Source organism: Bos grunniens, chromosome 13 (genome assembly GCF_055505025.1).
Source record: "Bos grunniens cultivar Pamir isolate PY7600 chromosome 13, Bosgru_T2T1.0, whole genome shotgun sequence".
NCBI classification, from domain to species: domain Eukaryota; kingdom Metazoa; phylum Chordata; class Mammalia; order Artiodactyla; family Bovidae; genus Bos; species Bos grunniens.
This window is the reverse complement of record NC_141177.1, coordinates 8,072,995-8,100,972: the sequence shown is the minus strand read 5'-3', so window position 1 is coordinate 8,100,972 and position 27,978 is coordinate 8,072,995. Positions and strand designations below refer to the sequence as shown.

General features: G+C 50.2%; 1 protein-coding gene across 4 annotated transcripts; it reads left to right on the top strand.

Moving 5' to 3' along the window:
• Positions 1 to 190: 190 nt before the first annotated feature.
• Positions 191 to 26,721, top strand: SLC2A10 (solute carrier family 2 member 10). Of its 4 annotated transcripts, none has more exons than XM_086330814.1 (5): positions 191 to 519; positions 7,642 to 8,910; positions 9,465 to 9,587; positions 11,688 to 11,823; positions 12,350 to 14,120. In XM_086330814.1, exons 1-5 carry the CDS (start codon positions 516 to 518, stop codon positions 12,426 to 12,428), a joined length of 1,611 nt encoding a protein of 536 aa, XP_086186940.1. In that variant the 5' UTR covers positions 191 to 515; the 3' UTR covers positions 12,429 to 14,120. The 4 variants fall into 4 exon arrangements, with proteins under 4 accessions (XP_086186940.1, XP_086186939.1, XP_086186938.1 ...); XM_086330813.1 differs by lacking the exons at positions 191 to 519; positions 12,350 to 14,120 and adding exons at positions 24,640 to 24,781; positions 26,414 to 26,721 and having other exon boundaries at positions 7,397 to 8,910; XM_086330812.1 differs by lacking the exon at positions 191 to 519 and having other exon boundaries at positions 7,397 to 8,910; positions 12,296 to 14,120.
• Positions 26,722 to 27,978: the final 1,257 nt, after the last annotated feature.

Below are 27,978 nucleotides of genomic sequence, written 5' to 3'. Positions count from 1 at the left end.
AATAGAACGAACTGTCTTTCTGGTTCTCCCAGCCCATCCTCAAGACATAGGAGAGTGCCTGAGGGCAGGTGGGAGGTGTCCAAACCTAAGTGTTCAATGAATGGAACATGAATCCGTGAAAGCCTGAGCGGCTGAAGTGGGTGTGTGTCAGTGCGGATGTACACACGCTCGCTGGAGAGGCCAAACTAGCGTGGATCGCAGTGATTCTGACTCCTTTCCTCTAGGAGGACAAATTGTGGGCTCCCCACCCGCAACCGGGATGACGGTGGGTGGGGTCCCAGCCGGGCCGGGCGAGACTGGCGACGTCCCGAGCGCACCGCCGTCCCGCCCCCTGAGCACAGGGGCCCTAAGCTGGCCGACGTGGCGGCGGCGCTGCAGGCGGACAGGCGGGGAGGGTGGGACGGAGGCGGGCCGGAAAGTTTGTCCGGCTGCGGCTGCCGAGACAGGGACTCGGCGGGGGCGATGCACACCCAGTCCCCCGGCGCTCCCCGCTCGCCTCGGGAGCCCTGGTCACCATGGGTAAGTCGCGATCGGCGCTGCGGGCAGAGGGGTGCTTCGGGCCGGGAAGCCCCGCGACCCCATCCTTGCGCGCGCGCACCCTCTGCCCGCCGCTGCCGCTCCCAGACCAGATACCGCCCACTCGGGTGGCGGCCGGGACAGCAGGCCTTGGCTGGGGGCTGGGAAGGGACTTGGGCCCACTTCCTTCCACGCTCCTTTCTGCCCAGAAAAAAGTGACCTGAGAGGGCTCCTTAACTTGATACCAGGAGTTTTTTCTGGGGCCCTACCCTCTCCTGACCGCTTGAAGCCTTGCAGCGTCCCACGAGTGAAATTGCTCCTATTCTGCAGACGAAGAAGAGGCTCCGAAAGGAGCAAACTCATTCATGGATTCGCTGAGCACTTCTCTCCAGGCACTGTTCTAGGCTTGGGATGCTGCTCTACACAAAACAGACAAAAACCTCTGCTGTCAGATGCCTAATAGACGGGAGATAGAGGAAAGTGGGGGCGGGGTGTGGGGGGCGGGGGAAGATTAGGAAACTTCTTTGTTGCTCCGGGGGACTAAGGTTTGTGTTTTTCTCTCTGGATTCAGAAGCCTCAAAAGGTCAATCATTGATCCACCTGGCAGACATTGGTTTGGGGGTTGGGGACTCAGTGGACCTGTATGTAGATTTGGGGGATCAGAAAGACAGGTGGTGGGGGGTTTCCAGCCCTCATTCTCCCATTTCCCAGGTGCATCCTGATCTAGGACAGGGTAGTTAACTTCTCTGACCTTAGTTTCCGCATCTCCAAAACAGTCACCAGGAAACACCCCATCACAGGGAAGCCATGTGAATGACATGAGAATATGAACTTAAATACTCCATATACCACTTGCACATGGTAAATGGTCCGTTAACGTGAGATTTCTTTTTTTTTTAAATCACACCCAACATCGGAACTCTGGAATCAGATTACTCAAGTTCAGAATCTGCTCTGTGACTTGATAAACTCTCACCCTAGGCAAATGTCCTTACTTCTCTGTGCCTCAGTTGCTTCAGCTGTAAAATGGGAACGGCACCAGTGTCTGTGACACAGGGTTAATGCAGGAATTAAGGCAGCTGCTACAGGTATGGCTTCTGGAAAAGGAAGTGAGCTGACTGATAGTATCAACAACAGTCTCACTTATATCACCTGTTGATAGGACACTTGGAAGCCAGCCGTCTGGGTGAAGATATTTGCATGGGTCAGCTTCACCCCTGGCTTTTCCCTGGAGTTGCAAGGGAAGCCACGGCAGGTCTCTGGCCGGGGAGGGATCCAGTTCCTTGTGCCTCTGGCTGAGAGGCTGCTCTAGAGTCATTCACCGAAGGTGCCCTGCGACTTGCGGCTGGTGACGTGCAGCCATGACCTGGGTTTTTCCTCTCCACCTGCCCCTTGATTCTCTCCCCTGGGAAGCTCTGCTTTCAAGAACTGAGGGACTTCATCCAGCGTGAGCCAGTTTCACATACTATATTTAGACAGACAATCCATAGAAAGGGAGTCGTTTAGTCGCTCAGTCCTGACCGACTCTTTTAAGACCCCATGGACTGTAGCCCACCAGGCTCCTCTGTCCATGGGATTTCCCAGGCAAGAATAATGGAGTGGGTTGCCATTTCCTCCCCCAGGGGATCTTCCTGACCCAGGGATCGAACCCAGGTCTCTTGTATCTCCTCCATTGCAGGCAGATTGTTTACCTGCTGAACCATCTACTACCTAAACTCAGGCTGGGCTGTCATAATTTGGAGGCCAGGATTTACTCCACTTCCTGTCCATGGCCACTTCCAGACCCTGAATCCACCAAGACACTCAAGAGCCCAAATCCTTTCTGTCTGGATCCCCTATGTCCTGAATTCACGCATTCATTCAATCATGTGTTTACTCAGCCAGTATTTACTGAGTGTCCACTGTATGCCAGGAACTGTCCCCAGCATCAGGAGACAACTGAGAACTCACAAAGAATTCATGTCCCTTTAGGGCTGATATTCTGGTTGTTGAGCCCCCCCAAATATGTAAAATGTATAGTTATTTCAGATGATGACAAGTACCATGGAGGAAAACAAGCAGCAAAGTGGGATATGAAGCGCTGGATGCCATGGGAACTTGCAGTTTTAAGTAGAGCACCAGGGAAGGCCTCATGAAAAAGTGATACTTGAGCAGGACCAGAGGGAAGCAGGGGTGGGGTCGCTGAAATGGAGGGAAAGGCTTTCCCAGCAGAGGTGAGACCTGGTAAAAAGCTTTGACTTGAGACGGGCATGGAGTGAGGAGGAACCGCAAGGAGGCTGGTGCAGCAGGAGCTCAGCGAGAGGAGGCAGGTCCTATAGGGCCTTGAAGGTCACTGTCAGGACTTTGGCTTTTTTCACAGAGAAAGAGGAGCCTTGGAGGGCTCTGGGCAGAATAATGTGGCCTGACTTGGGCTATCATAGGATCTCTCTGGCTGCTCTAGAGCATTAAATTAAGTTCAAATGTATCTGACACAGTCCTTGGAATGGGATGTAGAGATACTGCCGTGGATCCTGACTCAATCTTTCATTCACTCAGTAGAAGCTTTAATTGGCCCATCTTAGGTTTCAGGGTGGGGCTGGGGCCTAGAGACACGGAGACAGTAAGTCTCTGTTCTCATCATGTCCTGTTTAATAAGGAAAACACATCAATTTCACGATTACTTAAGCAAATGCAGAAGAAAGCAGAATTGGCTGGAAGAGAAAAATATGACTTGGAAAGTTGAGGAAGATGTACAGGAATTAGAGTCTCTGTCAAACTAGCTTGACCAGGAAAAAAAAAAAAAAGTGCTTATTTATTGGTCCAGGAAAAATCCACGGCTTCAGGCATGGGTGGATCTAGGAGCTCAGGCAGTGTAGTCAGGATTCCCTGCTAGGGAAAGATGACCCTCAGCTGCTCCAGGCAGGTAAACTACCAGCTCAGAACCCCTTAGCAACCACCCTGGGCTGGACTGTCTCTCACTGGCTCAGGGTCAGCCACGTGGCATTCACCACTGCCCAAGGCCGGAGAACCTGCTAGGTAGTCAGATCTGGGTCACAGACACAACGTCTGGAGCTAGGTGATGGGGGCTGGAGGTGGGGAGGTCAAGTCCACCCAGATCCAGAGACTTGAGAGATGAAGACAGGAGAGGTGAAGGCAGCTCCCCACAGAGCACAGGGGACTGAGGCCAAATCACAATGTGTATTACCAGAGCCCCTCAGGGAGGTGAACTGGGACTGAGGAAGATGAGTGAGCATTTGGGGAACAGAGGTCGGGAAGAGAGGGACCAGGTCGTGTAGAGGGCAGAGCAGCATGAAACTCTATGATGTGTGCTGGAAACAAGTGTTTGCAGGGTGTGTCGGAGGGGTGGGGGTAGGGGTGGAGAGGAGAGGCGGCCAAGGAGGTAGGCTGGGGCCACCAGCTCGTGCAGGGACTGGGAGGTCATGCTAATGAATTAGGACTTAATAGAGCAGGTGGTGGGAGCCTTGGAAAGCTTAAATACATGGGTTTGGGAGTCAGATGGGACAGCGTTTGAGTCCTGATCCTGTTGCTTCCCAGCTGTGAGAACACTTTGTTTCTCACAGAACACTTAGAATCTGAGCCTTAGTTTCCCCATCTGTCAAGTGGGGGTAATGAGAGCAATACCACCTAGAGTTGTCACCAAGGTGACTTGAGAGAAGGCACCTGGAGTCTTTGCAGAGAGGAGACACCCTGTCAGTGACACTTGTTAGTATTACTGTTTGATCTTCCTTTACTGTTGCTGTTCTGCTCTTACCACTGAGGCCTGAGTCTGTCCTTCAGCATTTTCCCGTGGAACCTGTGGACGGTTAGCTTTGGCCCTGGCCCTTTGGCTGGGTGCCCATTCACCTCCAGAAGAACCCAGGACATGGCAGAAAAGTTCTGTGTTTGCATGGGATTGCCTCACATTGCCTCACTGCCTGGACGAACCTTCCCTTCTGGCAGTGAACTCTAGAAACTGAGGGAGGTGGAGCAGAAGGGGGTGACAAGGGGCAGGACCTGGGTCCCCAGGATGTTGGTTGATGGTCATGAAGAGGAAGGACTAGGCCAGCCAGGGAATGGTAGGGGGTTGTTTCCTGGGGGGCAGAGGTGATGCGGAGAAAAATGAGCTGGGTGGGGGGAGGTGATTCCTCCACCCATGAAAGTCCTCTCCCCGCCCCTGCACAAAAATTGCCTAACATAGATGGGGTGAGGCAGAAGTGAGAAAACAGTGAAATCTTATTCTGCCAAGGTTTTATACTGGAGTACCTAAGGGTACAGACTGTGGAACCAGACTGCCAGGCTTTGAATCTCAACAAGCTACTTACCATTAATACTCTTCATCTTAGGCAAGTCATTTCGTGTCTCTGATAATCGGTTTGTATGTGTGTGCTCAGCTGCTCAGCGATGTCCTACTCTTTGTGACCCCATGGACTTTAGCCCGCCAGGCTCTTCCGTCCATGGGGATTCTCCAGGCAAGAATACTGGAGTGGGCTGCCATTCACTGCTCCAGGGGACCTTCCCAATCAAACCCAGGTCTCTTGCATCTCCTGCATTGGCAGGCGGATTCTTTACCATTAGCACCACCTGAGGAGCATGGCGATCAGTTTACTCCTTCATAAACAATACAAAAGCCCACCTCATAAAGTTGTGGTGAGAATTAAATGAGCTAGTCCACGAAAAGGGCTCAAAGCAGTGCCTGGTCCAGAGCAAATACTCCATAAATCTGACTACAATGTTACGAATGTTCTTGTCAGGTCCCGGGTAGGGGGTGGGTGAGGCAGATATGTCTGGATTACTCTAGATGCTTCCAGAAATATTTGTTTAAATATGTGAATTAAAAATTAAGAGCAACCTGTTTAGCTACTCTGCCAGTACAGTAGTTGCTGGCCACATGTGGCTATTTTTACACTTAATTAAAATTAAATAAAACTAAAACCGCAGTTCCTCAGTTACACTGGCCACATTTTAAGAGTTTGATTTAAAAAAAAAAAAAAGTGCCTAGAGTCCACTGAAAGTGAAATCTGTCAGTGTCCTCCTGATCTGGCCCCTGCCTACCTCTCCTACCTCATCACCCATTACTCTCACTTACTGATCTCCAGCCACTCCGGCCTCCTTGCTCAATAGGCCATGATTAAAAGCCTGAACTCTCTAGTCACATCAACTTTGCCACTTGCTGTGTGAGCATGAAAAAGTTTCTTCACCTCTCTGTGCCTTGGAGGATGATGCTAATAATAGTAGATTTTAAGGTTGTTGTAAGAATTAAATGAGTAAATACATGTAAAGCCCTTAAAACAGAGCCTGGTACTTAGTACCATAGGAGTATTAGCTATTAATAGTTATTTTTCAAATATGCCCCAAACTGTCCAGCTTCAGAGCCTTTGTTTCTGCTATTCCCTTGTCTAGAATGTTCTTCTCCCATACTTGACATGACTTCCACCCTCACTTCATTCAGATCTCTGCTCCAGTTTTCCCTCTTCAGAGATGCCTTAGCTGTCTGGCTACCCTATTTAAAACAGAACCCCTCCATCGCTCTCAACCCCCTTTCAGCTCAGCCCAATCGCTCAGTTGTGTCCGACTCCTTGCGACCCCATGGTCTGCAGCATGCCAGGCTTCCCTGTTCATCACCAACTCCTGGAACTTGCTCAAACTCATGTCCATCGTGTTGGTGATGCCATCCAACCGTCTCTTCCTCTGTCGTCCCCTTCTCCCCCTGCCTTCAGTCTTTCCCGGCATTACCTGCTCTTTTTTTTTTTTTTTAATGACACCTATCACCTATTCATTTATTATCTGCCTTTTTCTACTAGAATGTCAGGTCCTTGAAAACACCACTGTATTGCCAGCCCCAAGAACACAGCCTAGTGTGCTGTAGATGCCAGATAATTTTTTGAATGGTTGGATGGATGAATGAATGGATGGATGGGTGTGTGTGTGTGTATCTGGGTAAATAGTGAATAGAATACAATGACGGGTGGATGAATATATTTTTGGATAGATGGATCAATAAATGGATGGATGTTTGGGTGAATTAAGGGGTAGATGAGTGGACCAATGAATGGAAGAATATGTGGTGGATGAAGCAGGTGGGTGGACGGAGGAGTGGATGATGAAGGGATGGGTAAATTGATCAATAACTGGATGAACAGATGGAGTGGATGGATGAGGGAAGGAGTGGATGGGTGAGGGAAGGAGTGGGTGGGTGAGGGAAGGAGTGGGTGGGTGAGGGAAGGAGTGGGTGGGTGAGGGAAGGAGTGGGTGGGTGAGGGAAGGAGTGGGTGGGTGAGGGAAGGAGTGGGTGGGTGAGGGAAGGAGTGGGTGGGTGAGGGAAGGAGTGGATGGATGAGGGAAGGAGTGGGTGGGTGAGGGAAGGAGTGGGTGGGTGAGGGAAGGAGTGGGTGGGTGAGGGAAGGAGTGGGTGGGTGAGGGAAGGAGTGGGTGGGTGAGGGAAGGAGTGGATGGGTGAGGGAAGGAGTGGGTGGGTGAGGGAAGGAGTGGATGGATGAGGGAAGGAGTGGATGGGTGAGGGAAGGAGTGGATGGATGAGGGAAGGAGTGGGTGGGTGAGGGAAGGAGTGGGTGGGTGAGGGAAGGAGTGGGTGGGTGAGGGAAGGAGTGGGTGGGTGAGGGAAGGAGTGGGTGGGTGAGGGAAGGAGTGGATGGATGAGGGAAGGAGTGGATGGGTGAGGGAAGGAGTGGGTGGGTGAGGGAAGGAGTGGGTGGGTGAGGGAAGGAGTGGATGGGTGAGGGAAGGAGTGGGTGGGTGAGGGAAGGAGTGGGTGGGTGAGGGAAGGAGTGGGTGGGTGAGGGAAGGAGTGGGTGGGTGAGGGAAGGAGTGGGTGGGTGAGGGAAGGAGTGGGTGGATGGGTAGATGGATGGAAGGAAGGATGGAGGGAGAGATGAATGAAGAAAGAAGTGGATGAAGGGATGGATGAAGGATAAAGGAAGAAGTGGATGCATGCGTGCGTGCATGTGTGGGTATATGGATAGACGGATGAATAAATGAATAGATGGATATATAGAGGGATACACAAATAGATGAGTGAATAGATGGAGAGATGGAGGGCTGGACAGATGGAAAGGGACAGACGGATGGACGATTGGATGGTCTGGCATGGACACATTCTGCACCCACCCGATCACTTTTGTTTTTCAGGCCGACCTTCACTCCTCCTGCCTCTGTGTGCCTCGGTGTCCTTGCTGGGTGGCCTGACCTTTGGCTATGAACTGGCAGTCATATCGGGTGCCCTGCTGCCGCTGCAGCTTGATTTCGGGCTGAGCTGCTCACAGCAGGAGCTTCTGGTGGGCAGCCTGCTCCTGGGGGCTCTCCTTGCCTCCCTGGTAGGGGGCTGCCTCATCGACCGCTATGGCCGGAAGCAAGCCATCCTCGGGAGCAACTTGGTGCTGTTGGCAGGCAGCCTGAGCCTGGGCCTGGCCGGCTCCCTGGCCTGGCTGCTCCTGGGCCGCTCGGTGGCTGGTTTTGCCATCTCCCTCTCCTCCATGGCCTGCTGCATCCACGTGTCCGAGCTGGCGGGCCCACGGCAGCGGGGAGTGTTGGTGGCCCTCTACGAGGCAGGCATCACCGTGGGCGTCCTGCTCTCCTACGCGCTCAACTATGCACTGGCCAGCGCCCCCAGGGGATGGAGGCACATGTTTGGCTGGGCCGCTGCGCCCGCTCTCCTGCAGTCTCTCAGCCTCCTCTTCCTCCCTGCTGGTACAGTCGGGGCTGCAACCCGCAAGGACCTCATCCCGCTGCAGGGAGGCGAGGCCACAAAGCTGGACCCGGGGAGGCCGAGATACGCCTTTGTGGACCTCTTCAGGGCCCGGGACAACATGCGGGTCCGGACCGTCGTGGGGCTGGGGCTGGTGCTTTTCCAGCAGCTGACCGGGCAGCCCAACGTGCTCGCCTACGCCTCCACCATCTTCCAGTCGGTCGGCTTCCAGGGAGGCTCCTCCGCTGTGCTGGCCTCCGTGGGGCTCGGTGCGGTAAAGGTGGCAGCTACCCTGATGGCCATGGGGCTGGTGGACCGAGCTGGCCGCAGGGCGCTGCTGCTCGCTGGCTGTGCCCTCATGGCCCTGTCGGTCAGTGGCCTCGGCCTCGTCAGCTTTGCTGTGCCCCTGCACTCTGGCCCAGCTTGCCTGGCTGTGCCCAATGCCACCAGGCTGTCAGGGTTCCCTGGAGACTCCGGCCTGCCCAGGGGCTTGGCTCCACCGCTGCCGCCCACGACTGACCAGAGCCCCAGGCAGCCAGTCTTGTCAACCTCTGAGAAGACCAGGCCTCCTCCCGGAGCCAAGGACCCTACAGCCCTAAGCCTCACTCCCCCTGCACGCCTTTCTCCCACCCCCGAGCACGCCCTGCTGCACTGGACCGCGCTGGTCTGCATGATGGTCTTTGTGAGCGCCTTCTCCATTGGCTTTGGACCCGGTAAGTGGGAGTCTTCTGCAGGTAACTTGGAAGCCTTCTACCTAGCCGAAAGCCTGGGGACTGAAACTGTCAGGGTCTCAGAAGGACCAGAGGTGGCTTGACCGTGAGAACAATGAGCTCAGACTCCAGGGCTCCTTGCTTCTTTGAAGCTACTTCTTCCAAGAGCAGGAGCCTAATTTGTGTCTGTCATGTTTTCTTCCTTATAAAGACCCAAAATCTTTTAAGCTTCATAAAGTCAGAATGTGCCCCTGGATGGCTCACTCAGAAGGGTTGGCTGGAAAGGAATTTAATAAATAGGGTGACCAACCATCCCAGTTTGCCTAGGACACTGAAAGTCTGGGGTCCCAGGAAACCCATTGGTTTCCTGGGCAAACCCAGGTCGCTGGTCCTTCTAAAGGGAATCTTATGGCCACAGGGGTGAAACAGCAGGGAGAAATGGGTGTCAGGGGCCTGACCCTGCACTGAGTCCCATTGTTGGGGGACTGCCTCCTGGACTGTGGGTGCCAGGCCCTGGGTCCCAGCTACTAGGCATCCTGTCTGCCCTCCTGTTCTAGTGACCTGGCTTGTCCTCAGTGAGATTTACCCCGTGGAGATCCGAGGGAGGGCCTTTGCCTTCTGCAACAGCTTCAACTGGGCCGCCAACCTCTTCATCAGCCTCTCCTTCCTCGACCTCATCGGTGAGTCCTCTAACCTAATTCCCTGGCCCAAGACCCAGAAACAACTGCCTCCAAACAGAGCCCAGGCTTCCATATCGTCTGGGTATAAGTGACAGAAAATCCCATGCAAACCAGTTTATGAGCAAAAGGTAATGTTTTTGTCTTAAGTCATGAAAAGAGGAGGGTAGTAGCTGTCTTTAACCATGACTGATCCAGAAGCTTCAACAAAACTGTGGGCCCGCTTTCATACTCTCTTGGCTCTGCCTTCCGTGCTGTGAGCTTCATTCTGGGGCAGACCCACTGCATGGCTGCAAAGATGACCACAAGCAGGGCTCTTCATCTTGGCAGCCTCCTGGGAAGGAGACCCTGTTTTTTCCAATGGCTCTCACTCATGTCCTGGGACTGACTCTCATTGGCCCAGCAAGATCACATGCCCATCACTGAACTGTCACTGGAAAGCTGCAATATTCTGATGCCCAGGCCTTGGGTCACATACCCAGTCTAAACAAGGTGGGGTGTTAGACACCCCACTGCATGGACTGAGAGTTGGGGGAAGGTTCCCCGAAGGAAAACTGAGGTGCTAGTGAAAGAATGAGAGGGGTCGAGAGACAAAGACAACAGAAGATATGACCTGCGAAATTTCTACTTCATTCCAGGCCCCATTAGTTGGCAGCAGGCGGGTCAGGGGGCGGGGAGTGGAGGAATTGGCTTTATTGACAACCTGGGAGTTGAGGCTGAAGGGGGGATAGAGTGGAAGTGTCCAGTTCTCCTCGGTCCAGGAAGCCATCCCTGACTGGTGGCGGGGGATGAGTTTGTTCTCAAACCCGGAGTTTGTTCTCCGGGTAGGGTGTACAGAGATTGGGAGCCCTGAGTGTGGGTCTTTGCTCTCTGCCTCCATCAAGGCAAGTCCATTCTCCCCCAGTAACTAAAAGTTTCCACTCTACGCCAGAGGAGTTTGCATTTTTTTCCTATTTGCAGCAGCAGAACAATTCTCCAAATAAAATTTTGTGCAGAAGCTCCACAGAAGTGCCTGACAACATCCAGAACTCTCAGACACACTGTAAAATCCTCCAGGCCAGAGAAGAGGGGAAGGTCCCCTCCCCGACCCACCCCTACCCCTAGAGAGAACGTGTCTGAGACCAGCAGGAGCCACAACCTTTCCTTTCCATTCTAAACTTTTCAGCTTAAACTGGCTCGTGCCCACCTGCCAGCAGGAAGCTCTGCTCAGATCTGGTTTGAGTGACATCTCTTCCTACCTAGCATTCAGACCCAGTCTGAGTGCTGGTGGGGTGGGGTGGGAATTATATGGGCCCAGAACACCAGGGAGGGGTGTCCAAGATGCAGAGGATACTTGTGACCCAAGGCCAGGGGTCATCGGGGCCCAGGTGATGGGTGGCTGGGTGGGGGGCTCCACCCCCAAGGCACAGTTCTGAGAGTTCAGTTTTTTTTCCCACTTCCTGCAGCCAAGGGTTTCCCCTTCAAAAGAGGAGCCCTTGGGGGCTGTGGGAAATGCTGGTGGAAGAACCCATGCACCATGCCTGTCCCCTACACCCAGTCTTTGGGAATTCAAATTGCTCACTGGTGCCTCAGTTTTCAAGCATTCCTTTTATGTGGAATGAATGAGAGATAAGAGAGGAAGGAAGGGAGAGAGAGGAGGAAGGAAGCAAGGGGAGGAAGGGCTTCTTAGAATTGTTTCATATTCTATCATCCCCATCTCACAGATTGGGAAATACATCCTTCCCAAGGCTAGCCAGGTAATCAGAAGACTAGAACTCAGTCCTTCTCCCAGCCCAACACTCTCTCTCTGCTGGTATAAGCATTAAGTGGAGGTCAAGCTTCTCAGGTGACTCAGAGGTAAAGAACCCACCTGCTGACACAGGAAACACAGGTTCAGTCCCAGATGTTTTGTGGATTTGGGTCCTGGGCCTTTGCCTGCCTCTGGGACAACCAGTCCCACTCCTGCTTTATGGTACTTTTATCTGACAGTGTATTGGTCATTCTGCAGAGCTACCATCTGGAGAATCTGTTCAAGGTGAACTGATTTTCAGTGTTTCACCTGGAACACTGGTCAACCAGTTGGCCCAGGCTAAGCTCTGCCCACATTCCACCCTGTTGTCCCAGGTGCCATTGGCTTGTCCTGGACCTTCCTGCTCTACGGGCTGACTGCTGTCTTCGGCCTGGGCTTCATCTATTTATTTGTCCCAGAAACAAAAGGCCAGTCGTTGGCAGACATAGACCAGCAATTCCAGAAGAAATGGTAAGGTGGTCAGGGCTGGCCAAGGAGGAAGAGTGACCTCAGACCGTGAGCACTTTGCTTCGGGATTTAGTCCTTACACTTTGCCTTTGCCGAAGAGTGTTTTTCTTCTCTTCCTGTTGTTCTTACTGCCTGGACACAATGACTTTTGTCCTATCTTTGTATACGAGCTCTTCTCCTTGAGTGGGATGGGGAAAATGGGACTGGAGGGCGGTGATGTGGGAGAGGCTGGTTGGGCGTGATGTCACTTCCCAGCAGGAGGGACAGGAGCTAGTCTTTGTGTTTAGGAGGGTCACCCCAGCTGTGATGGGGGTATCTGGCTGTAGAGGGCACAGGTGGACCCAGGAAGACCAGGGGGAACAGCTGGGCCGTTCAGAGAAAAGGTATATTAAGGCAGAAAGCAGGAAGGCTCAGGTAGGAGTGGGGAGGAGAAGGGATGGGGACCCCAAGCATGATCCACTCCCATCACCGCCAGGGAAGGCCGCCAGGCCCTGCCAACCTCCGGCCCCACCTGCTCTCTGCGCTCCAGGTTCCCCCTGAGCTTTGGCCACAGGCAGAGCTCAGCTGGCGTCCAGTACAGTCGTATCGAGGTCTCTGCAGCCTCCTGAGGGGGTCCATCTGGAAGGTGCTGGAACCGTGGCTCTAGTCTTCAGCTTCCTGCTTGCCTGGGCCCCAGAACACAAGGGCTAGATGGCCCTTCAAGACTCGCCCCTGCTCCAGAAGAGGTCTGTTTTGCTGGGGGAAGAGGGATGAAAGTCTGAGAGCTGCAGTCTTCATTTTGAGTCTCAGGCTCAGAGGGTTCCTGAGGCTCTGCCTTCCTGCCTCAGTTTCCCCACTGACTCCGCACATCTCTGCAGTAATGACATGATGAGAGCATCTCACGGTGACTCTGCTGCTCTGTGGGCTTTCTCAAAGAATCTCAAAGGTACCACCCTGGCAGGAAGTCACTCCTGGAATCACCCCTAAATCCAGCAAAGTATACCATATTATCTGCTCTCTTTCTCCATCTGGCTGGGACTTTTGTGGGGGAACACCTGCTTTTTGGTACTCAGATCTCATTTTGTCAACCCCTCCAATTCCCTTGCCCAGAACACTTGTCATTCACCAGAGACTCAGATGGTTGGTAGGAGGCTTGAGTTCTAGCCCTGACTGTAGGTGTTCTTGCTGTCTGACTGTGGGCCTCAGCTTCCCTTGTATGTACAATGGGGGATCTGAACCAGGTGGTTCTTAAGATATCTTCAGAAGCCAATGAGTCAGAATTTTAAATGCTGGCAATACCACAGATAATCAGCATGGGCCCTGCTTTCAAGTTGCTAGTCATCCCTTTGGGGGAGATAAGTTTTAATTAGGGGAAAGGTGAAGAATTCCAGAGTTGTGTGCCCTAAAATCCAAGGGCCATCACAATGCGGGTCATGCGCTCCAAGAGCAGTTTCCAGGATGGCACAGGAGGACTTTGCAGAAAGGAGACAGGTCTGAAAGCTAACAAACACGGTTGTAGGTGTGGCCTCCACCTCTCGGCAGCTACTGATCTTGAATAAGTAACAACTCCCTCAAGCCTCAGTTTCCACCTCTGTAGAATGGAGTTGACTTTCCCCCTAAGGGTGTATTTAATCTCTGTCTCCCATCAGGAGTGTCTTCAACTAGTCCCATTCAGCTGGTCAGGGTGAATGGGATTTCTCTTTACCCTCAATACCTAGGTCCCTACCTTTGGGACATTGTAAAGGGTCACTCCCCACTGCCCCAGGCCACAAGGGTCGAGTCAAATGGGACAGAGCAAATAGCTCCACCCCACAGGACTCTGGCCCTTCCCGAGTCCTCCTCTCCTCCCATTTCTAGATACTTCCTTTAGAGCACTGGAGCTGGCTTATGCTGGCTTGTGAAAGCTGATTGTTAAATTTTCAGACTCTTGCAAGCTCATTATTAAACACAGTTGCTAAAAAATTAAATTATTTAAATTTATACTTAAATAAATTATCTTAAAAACCAAGGTAATTATACTCTAAGCTCATCACTTCCTCATTTTACTGCATTTTGCTTTTGTCTGTGCTCTTAAGGTGATTTACAGCTATTGTATCACAAGAGGAGCATGGGGGAGGGGCACTGCCCACCCCTTGCCGATTCTGCATTCAGTGATGTCATGCTGGTCACTTGAAACGTCTGCAGGGAGTGTCTTTGCATCAGAGAGACTGAGGAACATGACAGATCAGGGCTTGATGTATTGTTTTGTTGATTTTCCAGTCTCAACAATGTGATTGATAAAATGTTAATAATGTAAATTAAACTTAACACTTTGTCGTGTCTGTAGTCGATACATTGTGAATGGCACAAAAAAATGGAGGGATTATTATCCAGTTCAGCCAACAGGTGACTCATGTCACCAGTGAAGGAGTCTGAACACACACCTTCCTTGTTTTCCTTCCATCTTACTCGTTCACATGAGCAAACATTTCACCTGGAATTCGTGTCACAGCTGCACACATGCTTCGGCGGTGTGAGCACCTTCCTTACCGAGCCGTGTTGCTGCCACGCATTTCTTCATGGTCTGATTTTGTGAAATCATGGCTAAATTGCAGTGACAGTTGGTTTTGGAATCCAGAGTTTGACAGGAAAATCAGTGAAAACATTTCTGAGAGAATTAGCTAGCTGGAGTTTACAACAAAGAGTATTTACAATGAAGTGTTTATTATTATTTGTAAATTTGTCAGGTTTGTGCAACAGTACATCCTTTATCCCAGTAAAATTTACATACACACATTGTTTTTTTCCCCTAAAGAGCAACTATTACCAGTCCACTAGCAGCATTTACCCAGCCACCATTGCTTACAGCTGTTGTTTTGACTCCTTCAGACCTAATTTTCTCTGCAGGAGCCCCCAACCTTCTGAGTTCTCCTTTCCTCTCAGCCTAAGGGGATACTTTTCCAGTCTTAGGGTGGGTTCTCCTCTGTTTTGATCAGGGTCATAAACTCATAGATCAGGCAGGGGATGCATTGCATGTGCAAAGGCCCTGAGGTCAGACTGAGATTCCGTCTTGGAGGAATGCGAAGGAGGAGTGAGTGAAGGGTAGAGTGATGGCAGAAGATGAGGAAGAGGTCAGCAGGGGTTAGATCATGAAGGAACTTCCAGAAAACAAGTTTCCGACTTTCTAAGTGTTCTGAGGAGCCACTGGAGAACTTTGACAATGGTATGGCATGATCAGACTTAATGGTATAAAATACCCTTTGTGGGTGATGTTGGTGAATACAAAAAAAAAAAGAATGTCAGTTACAGAAATAGAAACCACAAAAATACTATGGAAATAATCCGGTTCCACTGGATTTGATTCTTTTGCAATACTGTCAACAACCGATGGCTTTGAGCTTAAGGCCTCCTCTGTGTTGAAAAGGGGGGCTTAGCAAGTGAGAGAGGTGTTCATGACATAGTAGCACCATCCTAAGACTGTGTCTGGATTGAAAGAACAGTGGTGTGATTCAGCACATTTACATGTTTGTGAACCACCGAAAACCATTTCCAATGCCATGGGCACTAATGCTTCCCAGTCTTTGGTTGGTGTAGCACTAGAGTGAAACGATCAAGGAAAGCTTAAGCACCAAGAAAGAGACAGGGTGCCTCAGTTACTCCCTAATCAGACCCTGCTGGAGAGGAGCATTGGCAGTGTCAGCCTGGAACCATGGAGACAAGAGCAAGGTCCCCACAGCAAGTGACCTTCAAGGAGGACTGGAGGGATGAGGGGATGGGTCCTCCAGCAGAGGAGAAGGCTGTGTACATCCACCCTCTATCTCCCTGATGCTTTGAGGGGCTGCTCATTCATGGGACAAGAAGTGAAACCCATCACAGCCCGTGCCTGAGGTCATGGGTCATGAGACTTGGGAGGGGAATCTCCACTCCTCCTTTGTGGATAAGGAAACCAAGGCTTACAAGGAAGATGACTGATCCTCTCCAGCTCTAGCGTTCTCTTGGATGACACCTCAGCGTGGCCTCTCTGGGTCCCTGTACCTGCCATTCCATCAGCCTCCTGTTCCACCCCAAACCTGGTCAGCCTCAAGCCCTACTCAGTCTTAATGTTTTATATCAAACATCCCACTTCCTGGCCACCATGTGCTAACACTTCTCCTAGTGCTTGAATGCTCCCCCTGGCAATAACTCTCTGACCTCACTGACATCTCTGATCTCTAAATGCTGATCCCTGACTCCAGTGCTCTTCCAGAACCCATCAAGAGGTTCATGGGCTTCATTGTCCTTCTTGTCGAATCTAGATCCCACATCCCAGCCTTAGGATGAATCCCTGCAAACACCGTCTTATAGATTAGCCATGTTGATACTGGATTAATGTACACACCTGCTGCACGTGGGCAGAAAATGCACATGTCAGCCAGCCTGACAAGCAGGTTTCACTGGAAGCCCAGGAACTCAAAGCCTCACACTCACCCTCCAAATGCTCCGACACAGCAAAGGAAATGCTCAGTGAGTGGAAAGGGCAACGGACAGAATGGAAGAAAATACCTGCAAACTCTAAATCTGATAAGGAGTTAATCTCCAAAGTATATAAGGAACTCAATAGCAAAAAAGCACATAATCGAATTTAAAACTGGGTTCTGGACCTGAATAGACATTTTCTTCCAAACACATACAAATGGCCAACAGGTACATGGCAAAACCACTATCAAAACCACAATAAGACCACACGGGTGAGGATGAGCATAATAAAAAAGAAGAGATGACAAACGTCAGCGAGCATGTAGAGGAAAGGGAACCTGCTCCATTGGTGAGGATTGCAAACTGTTGCAGCCACGATAGAAATCAGTGTGGTGGATTCTCAGAAAGTTGAAAGGAGATCTATCGCGTGAGCACCCACTCCTAGGTACATGTTTGAAGAAACTGAAATCAGTATCCCAAAGAGTTATCTGCATACCAGGTTCACTGTAGTATTATTCACAGCAGCCAAGCTCTGGAAACTACCATGGATGTTGACTTTGGCCATGTGACTTGCTCTGGCCAATAGGATGTGGGCTGAAGCTACAAGGTATCAGTTCCCAGCCTTGACATTAAGAGGCAGTGGGTGTCTCCTCTCTCTCCTTGGGGAACTTTCTACATCTACCGTAACAACAGGGTACCCCAGCCCATCTAGTCTGGGCCCCAGAAGGAGAAATCTGGTACAGTCCTGAAGCTGACCTGTAGCCTGTGGTGGGGCTGTGCCAGCCAACTCACAAGTCTGAAAGTGAGTGCTAACTTGTGATTATGGAATTGATTATCACACAGCAAATAGTGACTAATACAGAATCCACCCAGATAGTAAGTGCTTTTAACCTCACCCACAGGGTATACAATTGTCATGACTGAAAGCCCTAAAATAAAAAAATAATAATGACGGCAGTAATAATAGTAATACAGTCTTTGCTTGCACAAATACAAAATACTGAAACATCAAGAAAAATAAAACCCACCCAAGCCCTACTACTAAAACATAATCACTAATGTGTGTCCAGGCGTGGTCACGTCAGTCGTGTCTGACTCTCTGCGACCCTACGGACTGTAGCCTGCCAGGCTCCTCTGTCCATGGGGATTCTCCAGGCAAGGATACTGGAGTGGGTTGCCATGCCCTCTTTCAGGGGATCGTGCCCACCCAGGGATTGAACCTGTGCCTCTTATGTCTCTTGCATTGGCAGGTGGGTTCTTTACCACTAGCGCCACCTAGGAAGCCCCAAATCACTAACACCTTGGTGTACATCCATCTAACCTCTTATTTCTGATGACAGATGAAGCAACTTAGGAAGAGAGATAAACGGCAACTTCATCCTTCGAATTGTTCAGATTAAGACCTTGGAGGCATCCTTGACTCCTCTTTTTCTCTGTCACATCCAGTCTGTCAGTGCCTCCTGACAGAATCCCATCTTTCTGATCACCTCCTCCATCACCATCGCCACCTCACCCCCACCTCTCACCAGGAAGATTGCAATAGTGCAACACCGGCCTTCTACCTTCTGTTCCTGCCTTCTCGTCTGTCCTCCACGCAGTGGCCAGAAGGAACCTTTCTAAACCTGTCAGTCCATGCCACCCTTCTGATCCAATCGCCCCACGATTCCTCCTCTTACTCAGCAGAGCGCTGACCACCACCTCCCAGGCCCTCTGTGCGGTGCCCACCCTTTCCTCTCAGACCTCATCTTTTTTCCATCGCTTCCAACTCATCTGACCAACCCCGCCTTCCATTCTTGGCTCCTCTGTGCCCTGTGGTAGGAACGTGCACACAACAGATACCTGGACTGCTCAACTCCTTGCTTCCTTCCATCTGTTATTCCAAAGCTGCCTTCTCCGGAAGGCCTTCGCTGGCTACCACAGCTAAAATTGCACACTCGCATGTGCAAATGCACACGCACACCACACGTGTGTACACACAGCTAAACTTGCACACTCACACGGACACGCACACACTGACACTTCACATTCTCCCTTCCCTACATCCTCGCTTCTCCTTGGCCCTTTCCAGTCTCCAACAGACTGTAGCTCATTTATTTGTTCGTTTATTATCCATATGCCCTGTGAGAATATATGTGCCACAAAGGCAGGGTATTTTGACTGCTTACCTCTGTACTTCGTGTCTAGAACAACTCATAAGTGGACACTCAGTATTTATCACATGAATGAATGAAGGAATGAATGAATGAATGAGCGATGGATAAGTGAATGTAAAGTGCCTAGAGTGTGGCAGATACAGAATAAAGGGTATTTGTTAGTACCAGAGACTTAAAGAAAAATGCTTTCTTCCTCTTATATCATAGGTGTTATAAAAAGTTGATATAAATTTTTTAATGGAGTATAAATATTTAAAGTCATAAAGGTCACACTGGTAGAATAATAATATAAGCAATAATATCACTAATAAAAACAAGGGAGTAAAAGGAAAGAAAGCAGCAGTGGAAGGAATGCAGATGACCAAAATTCCTCATCTCTCTCATCACCAGACATTGTCTAGGACTGATAATTTAAGAAAAGCACTCTGTGTTTCTTTTTTTAAAGAAGAGGTCTCAGTGCTCTAAAAACAGGTCCTAAAGTGTATTCTATTTGGCCCAACCATTGCTTTTAACTTTTTTGAGTCAGTACCAGCTTTTGAAATTTGGGCAGTTTTCACACTTGCACTCTGAAGTCTAGCCAGCAGGTGGCAAAGGGTAGCAGCCATTCTCTGCAGATGTGGCTTTTAACCCACAGTTGGCTGCGGAGCCACCTAGCATTTCATCCCTGGTATAGTTTTATGGTAACAACCTTAAAGGAAGGAAGGTGGGCAGGGACGAAGGGAAGGAAGGAGACAAAATTTTAACAGTTGTTATCTCACGGATGTGGGGCCTGGGAGTGTTGGAAAGATAGCTACTCTCTGATTTGAGCCTTTTAAGCTCCATGTCTTCAATATATTCATGTAAGTTCAGGTACGCATGTCTTGTTTCAATAATGAAGGGACTGCTGCTGCTGCTGCTGCTAAGTCGCTTCAGTCGTGTCCGACTCTGTGACCCCATAGACGGCAGCCCACCAGGCTCCCCCATCCCTGGGATTCTCCAGTCAAGAATTCTGGAGTGGGTTGCCATTTCCTTCTGCAATGCATGAAAATGAAAAGTGAAAATGAAGTCGCTCAGTCGTGTCCGACTCTTTGCGACCCCATGGACTGCAGCCCACCAGGCTCCTCTGTCCGTGGGATTTTTCCAGGCAAGAGTACTGGAGTGGGGTGCCATTGCCTCCTCCAATGAAGGGACTAGTTAGGTTTAAAAAAAAATCATTGAAAAATAAATTTTTACATTAGGAAAATCTCAAAGCACTGAAAAATCTAAAGTTCAAAAATAAAACTGCACAGGCCCTGCCAGTTACTAACCACATGTTGGTGTATGGTCACTGAACCTGTTACTTATGACGATAGCTAGTTTAAAATGGAGACAGACAACACTCTGATAGACACCTCCACATCACTTAGACTGTACTCTATCTAAAACGAGCTGGCATATACCTTTGTAGACCATCGGGCATTGACATGAGGCTGAGTTTATGTACATATTGCCTTCACCGGTGTTAAAAACTGTATCAGCAGTTTCACTGTCTGGCTTTTCCTTTACATCGAAAAGTATAGAAAATCAAATTATGTGCATACCAAGTCAGCATTCCAGTTTTCCTGGCAAAGACTGATTTTTGCCAGTGGAAACAGAGTGTTCTCATTTTCCTTCTTCCCCCCACCATCCTCTGCTTTTCTGGTTTCTCTGTGAGCATATTTTCCCCCTGGATCTGGCACTGTGAAGTTGCTAAGTTCTTCCAGATTTGGGATCCGATGCCATCCTACATCTCCAGGTTTGACAGGCGAGGTCGGTGGTCACTGAGATACGATCCAGAAAGCTCGCTCTGAGGTCATCGCTCAATCAGATGTCAACTCCCGAGGTGGGGGGAATTTGGCAGCCGTCCTGCCTTTGGACGCCAGCTTTCACTGCCTTCTCCCTGAAATACATCTGGCACAACGCTGGGCACAAAATAAGTGCTCACTACATCCTTGACACTTGGAACCAGTTCAGGTAGCTCTTGGCAGGAGGTAGAATTTTTGCTCCAAATCAACTCTTCACTGCCCTCCTTACCAATATCTCCAGATCTGAACAGCATTTAAAGCACCAATGTGCATGCTCAGTCATGTCCAATTCTTTGCAACCCTATGGACTGTAGCCCGCCAGCCTCCTCTGTCCATGGAATTTCCCAGGCAAGAGTACTGGAGTGAGCTGCTGTTGCCTTCTCCAGGGGATCTTCCCCAAACAGGAGTCAAACCTACATCTCCAGCTTTGGCAGGCGGGCGGATTCATTACCACTGACCGCCTGGGAAGCCCATAAAAGTACCAACGGCCATTCTAAATTCTCGAATGCCATTGTGGCTCCGTTTCTGAAGATATTTACAATGTGACCCCCATGTTAGCACCTGCGACTTCCAGCCTTCCAGAGTCACCCTCTCTCATACCTGATCTGAAGCTCCATTCCATATAGTGATCCTGCCTGCCATCACTGTCTCTTTGAACTTGCTCCTGGGGCAGACACATTCGCGTACGTTGAAAGTGAGGAAGCCAGCAGGTGCAATCACCAACCCTATTTCCTCTCCCGCCAGGCACTCAAACACAATGAGTGGGAAGGTTCTTTACCTGGCCTCGTGTGATCTATCCCACAGACTCCACAGCTTTTCCGCTCACCCTTAGATAATGATAAATAACAATATAAGAACAATAAAACACCTTCCAGTTATTTCCAAGTGTAATGGTCTGTGTGTGCTCAGTCATTCAGTCATGTCCGACTCTTTGCCACCTCATGGACCGTAGCCTGCCAGGCTCCTCTACCCATGGAATTTTCCAGGCAAGAATACTGAAGTGGGTTCCCATTTCCTACTCCAGGGGACCTTTCTGACCCAGGAATCAGACCCGTGTCTCTTGTGTCTCTCTCCTGCATTAGCAGGCAGATTCCTAACCACTCTAGTGCCACCTGGGATGCTAAGTGACAGTCTAAAATCAGTAATTAACATGTCATGTCAAAATTCCCAATTTCATTCATGTTACATCTTCCCCTTCCCCACCTCCACCAGACACCAAAGATGCGAGAGGCAAAAAAGGCCTTACCTGGCTGGCACTCTTAGGACACGGTGTTGTGCCTTCTGGACTCAGCGGGTGTTGGCAGTGGTTTGCAGTGGGGTGTGCGTGTGTGCGTGCTTGGGGTTTCTTGGCCATTCCCCCGCCTGTGAATGCACTTCCTTGGAGGCAGATCCTTGGCGTTCCGTGGTCCAGTCCCTGCCCTTGGATCTCTCACCTTTCCAGGTGGTCCTGCCACTGAGAACCCAAGTGATCTCAGGCTTCTGTGGGGTTCAGAACCAGTCCTGGGGAAAATCCACACCTTTGACCCACTTGAGCCACTTCCTGCTGTTGCTCGAAGTAATCCATTTCTATGAAGGCTGAGCGGCCACTATCTGAAATTTGTAAACTGTTGGAGGCCTGGGTGTGTCCAGGAGACTCAGGGCAAACTTCCAGGTGGTTCCCCCACATCACTCTGACTTTTCTGTAGGTAAGGAGCCGCCAGCAAGGAGAGCCTGGTTGAGGATGAGGCCAAGACATAACGTGGCAGGGTGACGATAAGGAGAGAAATAGATTTCTAATGACATTGTTTGAGCATCTCACATCCAAATTCAGACCCACTCATGAATCTCCTTTTGTTCTTTTAAACCCGTTCACCTTATTTTTTTTTTCTTCCCTTGCAATCAAGAGACCTGACTGATACAGAAAGAGGAGCAACTGTCTCCCAGGAGGGGAAAGGATTAAGCATTTAATCTGAGACATGCCCAATCTTAAACGTCTCCTTAGCATAACTCACAGCAAGAATTTCATCAATTCATTCATTCAGCGAGTATTTCTGGGCTTCCCTGGTGGCTCAAGTGGTAAAGAATTCACCTGCCAATGCAGGAGACATGGTTCAATCCCTGGTCAGGAAGATCCCACATGCCACGGAGCAACTGAGCCCGTGTGCCACAACTACTGAACCTGTGTTCCAGAACCCGGGAGCCGCTACTACTGAGCCTGTGGCCAGAACTGTTGAAGTCCATGCACCCCACAGCCAATGCTCTGCAACGAGAAGCCACCACAATAAGAAGCCCACACAGGCAAAAATAGATAAATAAAATTATTTTTTTTTAAAAACAAGTATTTCTGAAGCACGTGGATTTCCCTGACAACCGCCCCCCTACCCTGAACCAAGTTAAGTATTATTATCCATATTTTATCAGTAAGGAAATGCAAGTGTCAGCAAGGACACGAAGCTTGCCTGATGTCGCACACTGGGATGTCAGAGCTGGGTCTGGACCCCATGAACTTTCCCATAAGGTTTCACTGACTGCTCTGTGAGGCTGCTTATTGGATCACATTTCAGGAGGGAGCTTCTGGAGGTGCAGGGCACAGGTTGTGCCATCCCCAGGCAGTTGACCAAGGCCATCGATTGAGGCGGGGTAGGCAGCAGGCTCTCTGCCCTGGGAGAGCCTTTAGATTATGCCCATGTGACTCAGTGAGTCCGAGTCAGCCTGGAGTTTTTCATGGGACTTAACGCAAAGCCATTGGAGAAGGCCATGGCACCCCACTCCAGTACTCTTGCCTGGAAAATCCCATGGAAGGAGGAGCCTGGGAGGCTGCAGTCCATGGGGTTGCGAAGAGTCAGACATGACTGAGCGACTTCCCTTTCACGTTTCACTGTCATGCATTGGAGAAGGAAATGGCAACCCACTTCAGTGTTCTTGCCTGGAGAATCCCAGGGGCGGGGGAGCCTGGTGGGCTGCCGTCTGTGGCGTTGCACAGAGTCGGACATGACTGAAGTGACTTAGCAGCAGCAGCAACACAAAGCCATACATCCAGTAGGTGCTCAGGAGTAGTTTGTCAAGTGAAGGAAATAATAGGGAAAATGCCTGTCTCCGCACCTGGTGCCAGTGCCGATTCAAAGCGGTGCAAATCGCCCCGGGAAGGACCACGAGTGTGTCTGCGTGCTAGGTTGCTTCAGTCGTGTCCGACTCTTTGTGACCCCGTGGACTGTAGCCTACCAGGCTCCTCTGTTCATGGGATTCTCCAGGCAAGAACACTGGAGTGGTTTGCCATGCCCTCCTGCAGGGGATCTTCCAGACCCAGGGATCAAAGCTTCGTATCCTGCAGCTCCTGCATCGCAGGTGGATTCTTTACTCTTGAGCCATCAGGGAAGCCCGAGAAGGACCACATACACACGCAATTGTATGTCTAAGAATTTTCCCACAGGTACATTTGCACATCAGGGCTCCAGTGCAAAGCTGGGCAGACTGCACTGTCACACAACATGAGGGGGGCACTTTTTTACATCATGGAGGATGGGAGTGAGAGGCAGATAACTTTTCACTGTCTATCTTTTTGTATCGAACAAATTTTTTTCCTTTTACCATAGTCAGGTAAAACTTATGGTGCATTTAAATCACTGGTACACTGCTCGGCACAGCAGTCATTATAACTATTGTTGCAATTTTTAAAGATGTACTGTTTGAACCTCCTACAGTGTTATTACACCATAGAGACACACGAGGGCGCGCCAAGCACCTAATAAAGAAGAGTTTTCATAGCTGTGACCCTTGGAGGCTCTAACTTTAAGAACACAGTGGTGGGGGGGAAAACACCCTAGGGGTCTCCTGTAAGTGAGGAGGGCGATTCTTGGCACCATCTTGGTCCTGTCAGCCAACCCTGTCAGGGTGAGGGTCCACTCCCTGAGAGGGTGGGGAGGAGAGCTGGAGAAGCCAGACTGAGCAAGGGAGTCTTTGTGCTCTTGGGTCTCAGTGTTCTCATCTATGTGATGGGGACGGTAAATCCCACCTTGCAGGGCTGTTTCGAGGATCAAGCAGGGACTCCTAGAGATCAAAAGAAGCCTGAACTAGTTCTCTCTGTAGTGAAAAGTTGTAAAGAAAAAAAGAGAGAGAGAAAGAAAAGATAAAGCCCCAAATGGAGTTACCAAAATCGAAGTCACTTTTACGAGGTTAGATTTTAAAACACACACACACACACACACACACACACGCAGGGCAACCTAACAGGACTAGGCAGAGACAGAGATGGTGGGATGCATTTTAAATAAGTAATTCATGTGGTCTGATAGTGGGACCCAAGTTTAATGATTTTCTATGGTCTCTTCTGCCTTCAGTTCTGGTGGTATCGCTCTGTGACTTGGGTACAATTTTATTTGAAGATCACATGTAAAAGCTGATGCTAGGACCTGCAACAGAGAGACTGCTGTCCTCCCTTCCTCCTGACTGAGCGAACTCCCACTTTGTTCCAGCACAGAGCAGATGGCAGTGAGCTCAAGGGAGAGATGCTCCGTCCCCAGTCCCAGGAGGACAACTGTTATTGATGTAAATCATTCCCCTTTGCCAGTGATTGGTTTCCAGGTGGACTGATGCCCTGACTCCGGCCAATGAGAAGTAAGTGCATGTCTCCTGGAGGCTTCTGGGAGAGATTTTCCTGTTTAATAAGAGACAGACAGACCCTTGAGAAACTTCTCCTTCTGCCTCTCCTCCTACCTTTGAACATAGTCAGAATGTCTAGACTTGCAGCAGCCATCTTGCAACCACAAAGCAAAGCCCAGGGGGATGCAGGGATCCCCACCCTTCTGTTTGACATAATTGAGGCTGAGTGAACCAAACTTGGAACCATTTAATTCGATGCACTTTCTAGAAAATACAGTTCAAACCTCTTCTAGATGATCGATTACTTGCAGCCAAAAGCACATCTGATGATACAGGGCTTATGTGAACTCCGTGAGGCACCTACCAAATGCTTCTTTGGCAGAACCTGAGAACTGCGTATCTAACAAGCTCAGAGTGGATTGCCGTGCTCTCTTCCAAGGGATCTTCCCAACCAGGGATTGAACCTGCTTCTCTTATGTCTCCTGAATTGGCAGGCGGGTTCTTTACCACTAGCACCACCTGGGGAGCCCCAAATGGAGGATAATCGCTTTGCACTGTTGTGGGTTTCTGCCATACAACTACGCGACTCAGCCATAAGTGTATAATGTATATCCCCTCCCTCTTGAGCCTTCCTCACATCCCCCTTCCCACCCTCCATATCTGTTTTCTTCTCACTGTTGTATCTCTGCTTCCAAGCATGGAACCTGGCACACAGTAGGTGCCCAACAAATACTGATATTTGCTGAATAGAATAAATGGATGACTAGCGGCTTATTGATATTTGCTGAGTACAATAAATGGATGACTAGCAGCAGTTACACACACTGCATAGTTGTCAGGATTTAATGGGATAACTTTGTAAGGCATTTGGCACAGTGCGTGGCCCTTAAATGTTAGTCGCTTAGCGGTGTCTGACTGTTTGTGACCCCATGGACTGGGGCTTGCCCGGCTCTTCTGTCCCTGGGATTCTCCAGGCAAGAATACTGGAGCGGGTTGCCATTTCCTTCTCCAGGAGATCTTCCTGACCCAGGGATCGAAACCGGTTTCCTGCATTGCAGGCAGACTCTTTATCATGTGAGCCATCAGGGAAGCTGGCCCAGCCCTTAATCCGCACTCAACATGAGAAGGTCACTAATCGAGACCACCCTCCCCAGGGGCAGGGTGGAGCAGAGCAGGCAGTGAAAACCTTCCTCTACTCTAATTTCTGATTTTCTGAGGTTCAGGCTTTGGGGATAGGAAGAGCTTCTCTCCCCAGGAAGTGAGGAGGTAAAGAATCCCCCGCCTTGACCCCTAACTGGACTCCCCAACCTTTGAGCACTTTCTGAGCCAATCTTGTGGCTCTCTCTGCTCCAGCCCGGGAGGAACCCAGGGAGACTTGGATCCCACTGTATTTTTCTTGCCCCCACACTGGAGAATGGGAGGCCCACGGGCCAGGGAACAGAGCGAGTTTTTGTTTTGCTAGCTGTCCCCGGCCCCTGTAGGGGGGGGACACGGACGCCTCCACACCTCTGGGGATTCTCCCAGCTCAGCCAGCCTCTTTGGCCTCCCTCATTCACCCACACCCACCGGGGACCTGTTTGCCAGATTCTTTTCACCACTTTTCTTTCTCCACAATAACTCTGACCCTTTCTGCTATTGTTTTTCTAGGTTAATTGGATATGTGCTCTTTGCCGTGGAGGCCTGCGGACCACGCCAAGCACAACAGGCCCAGCACGAAGTGGGCCTGGGAGGCCCGGCCCACCTCGGCAGCCTGGGGCCCGCTCAGGCAGGGGCAGGGGATGTCTCTAGGGGACCAGGGATGTGAGCTCACCTCGCATGGGCAGCAGCCAACTGGGGTGGGAGGCAGGAGGGAGGAGGGCGTCTTATCTGCTTTTCAACTTCTTTTTCTTAACAGAGCAGATAATCCCCAAATTGTTCTTTTTTTAACAATTAATAAAAAAAATCTTTTGGCTGCACCATACAGCATGTGGGGGTCTTGTTCCCTGACCAGGGATCGAACCCACGCCCCCAGCACTGGCAGCATGGAGCCTTAACCACTGGACCACCAGGGTTTTTGTTCTTGTTGTTTAGTTGCTCAGTCATGTCCAGCTCTTTATGATCCCATGGACTGTAGCCTGCCAGGCTCCTCTGTCCACGCAAGTCCTCCCCGGTTATTCTTTAGGAACTCATGTTGATATTTTCTGAGCCCCTTTCAACAGAAGAAAACTGTAGCAAGGTGTTGGGGGTAATAATAGAAACCAAGAGTGCAGTGGTTCTCAACTGGGGGGCATCCATGCCCCCAGGAGGCATTGGTCACTGTCCAGAAACCTTTGGGTTGCTGTGATCTTTGGGTGGAGTGTTGCTGGCATCTACTGAGTAGAAGCCAGGGATGCTGCTAAACTTCTTACAGTGCACAGGACAGCTCTCTCAGAGAGAATTACCCGGCCCAGAATGTCAACAGGGCTGAGGCCAAACAACCCTGATTTCTCACGATCCCATTGTATGGATGAGCTGGCTGAGGTCCAGAGCAATTATGTAATATGTTCAGTGACACACAGGAAGGAAGGGTCGGGACAAGGTTTCGGCCAGAAAGCCTGCCCTGCTACCCTCCTGTCCCTCCCACTATTAGATCACATGATGCTTGCTCCTTGGAAGAAAAGCTATGACCAACCTAGACAGCATATTGAAAAGCAGAGACATTACTTTGCCAACAAAGGTCCATCTAGTCAAAGCTATGGTTTTTCTAGTAGTCATGTATGGTTGTGAAAGCTGGACCATAAAGAAAGCTGAGCGCCAAAAAATTGATGCTTTTAAACTGTGGTGTTGGAGAAGACTCTTGAGAGTCCCTTGGACTGCAAGGAGATCCAACCAGTTCATCCTAAAGGAAATCAGTTCTGAATATTCATTGGAAGGACTGATGCTGAAGCTGAAACTCCAATACTTTGGCCACCTGATGTGAAGAACAGACTCATTGGAAAAGACCCTGATGCTGGGAAAGATTGAAGGTGGGAGGAGAAGGGGACGACAGTGGATGAGATGGTTGGATGGCATCACTAACTCAATGGACATGACTTTGAGTAAACTCTGGGAGCTGGTGATGGACAAGGAGGCCTGGTGTGCTGCAGTTCCTGGGGTGGCAACGAGTCGGACACGACTGAGCAACTGAACTGAACTGAACTGAACTGGGGTGATGGCATGTGAAGGAGCTTGGAGGAGGGGCTCATTCCAGTCGA